Below are 1,397 nucleotides of genomic sequence, written 5' to 3'. Positions count from 1 at the left end.
TTTAATATTTCCAAGAGAATAAAAGTAGTTAGTTATACGAAAACACTAATAATTTTTAATAGCATAGGTACTATATTGAAAATGTGGAATGTGTAAGATGAATATCAATTATTGTGATACATTATTGTAAAGTGAATGCAGTTAAAACTGCAAAAATAAACAAAACTAGAAAAGGAGAGGTCACCCATTATTCGTCCAGCACTATCTCATAGGACAGTTTCTTCAAGCTCACAAAAATGACTTCAATGGCATCCTCCAATTTCTTGGTCTTTTTTACCCTTGTATTGCTTTGCATTATCGGTTCAAGTCAGAACAAGTGTGATTTTGAAGCAATTTTCAACTTTGGTGATTCAAATTCAGATACTGGTGGCTTTTGGGCAGCTTTTCCTTCTCAATCTGGTCCCTTTGGGGTGACTTACTTCAAGAAACCAGTAGGAAGAGCCACAGATGGGAGACTCATAGTTGATTTTCTTGGTAACTAAAACTCTGTCATCTTAATTTTCTTTAAGGTTTTCTAATGTTTCAGTTTAACCATTGTCAGAATTTGTTCATTTTCTTTGTTTTTGTATAATATCTCTCACCTTATGAGTCTGGACATTGAACCTAAACGAACAAGAATGAAAATTTCAAGAAAGATTTAAGCTTTTGGTTCTGCTGTCCTTCATTAGGTGAGACCTTATCGATTTTTATAAAGGGTAAGATAAACACAATTCACTCACGTGACTACACCATAATGATAAAGTCGGTGCCTTGATCTTTGGGTGTAATATATCTGCTTGAAACTGGGAAACCTAACAGATTTTAGCAAATTTCTCCTTATCTGTTATATATTTGTATCTCTCCTACATTTTTCGTCTGTTTATGAGAAAATCTAAGACTCGTCTTTATTGCTGTCACACTCTTACTCACAAGAAAAAACGCCCAGCTAGAAAGAGTTGAATAGCTGTGGGTTGTCATTATCTTTTAGACATCCCTAGTAATTAATGGTGTCACTTTTTAATACGTCTCTGGGACTTCCTGAACTACATGTTCACCTTCCCACCCTTCAAATGTTTCAGTTTTTTTCCTTTTGGGAGTTCAAGAAAAGAAAAATTTTAAAATTGACAATGTATCTCTTGTGTATTTTGTCATTTATCTTTCATAGATTAAAGATATGATTTAATGCTTGAGCTGTTATATGTGGAGCAAACAGTCAATTTAATAAAATCTGTTTTATTCACTGCAATATGAGAAACCATTCTATCAGCAGTACAGTACTAATATTAGACAAGCTATATGTTGCATTTCATTGGGCAGCTCAAGCTCTTGGATTGCCATTTTTGAGTCCATATCTGCAATCAATTGGATCTGATTATAGACATGGAGCTAATTATGCTACACTGGCATCTACTGTGCTT

The 1,397-nt window shown here is 33.9% G+C and overlaps 1 protein-coding gene across 1 annotated transcript; it reads left to right on the top strand.

Moving 5' to 3' along the window:
• Positions 1-149: 149 nt before the first annotated feature.
• On the top strand, positions 150-1,391 carry LOC106780569 (GDSL esterase/lipase At4g01130-like; the record flags this gene model as incomplete). The annotated part of the gene is made up of 2 exons (XM_014668871.2): positions 150-474; positions 1,297-1,391. Coding segments are annotated over exons 1-2 (333 nt in total), but the record flags the coding sequence as incomplete, so codon positions are not given.
• Between the last annotated feature and the right edge of the window lie 6 nt (positions 1,392-1,397).

Source organism: Vigna radiata, unplaced genomic scaffold, assembly GCF_000741045.1.
Source record: "Vigna radiata var. radiata cultivar VC1973A unplaced genomic scaffold, Vradiata_ver6 scaffold_2032, whole genome shotgun sequence".
NCBI classification, from domain to species: Eukaryota; Viridiplantae; Streptophyta; class Magnoliopsida; order Fabales; family Fabaceae; genus Vigna; species Vigna radiata.
Note: the sequence above shows the minus strand (reverse complement) of the source record. Positions and strands in the feature narration are given on the sequence as shown.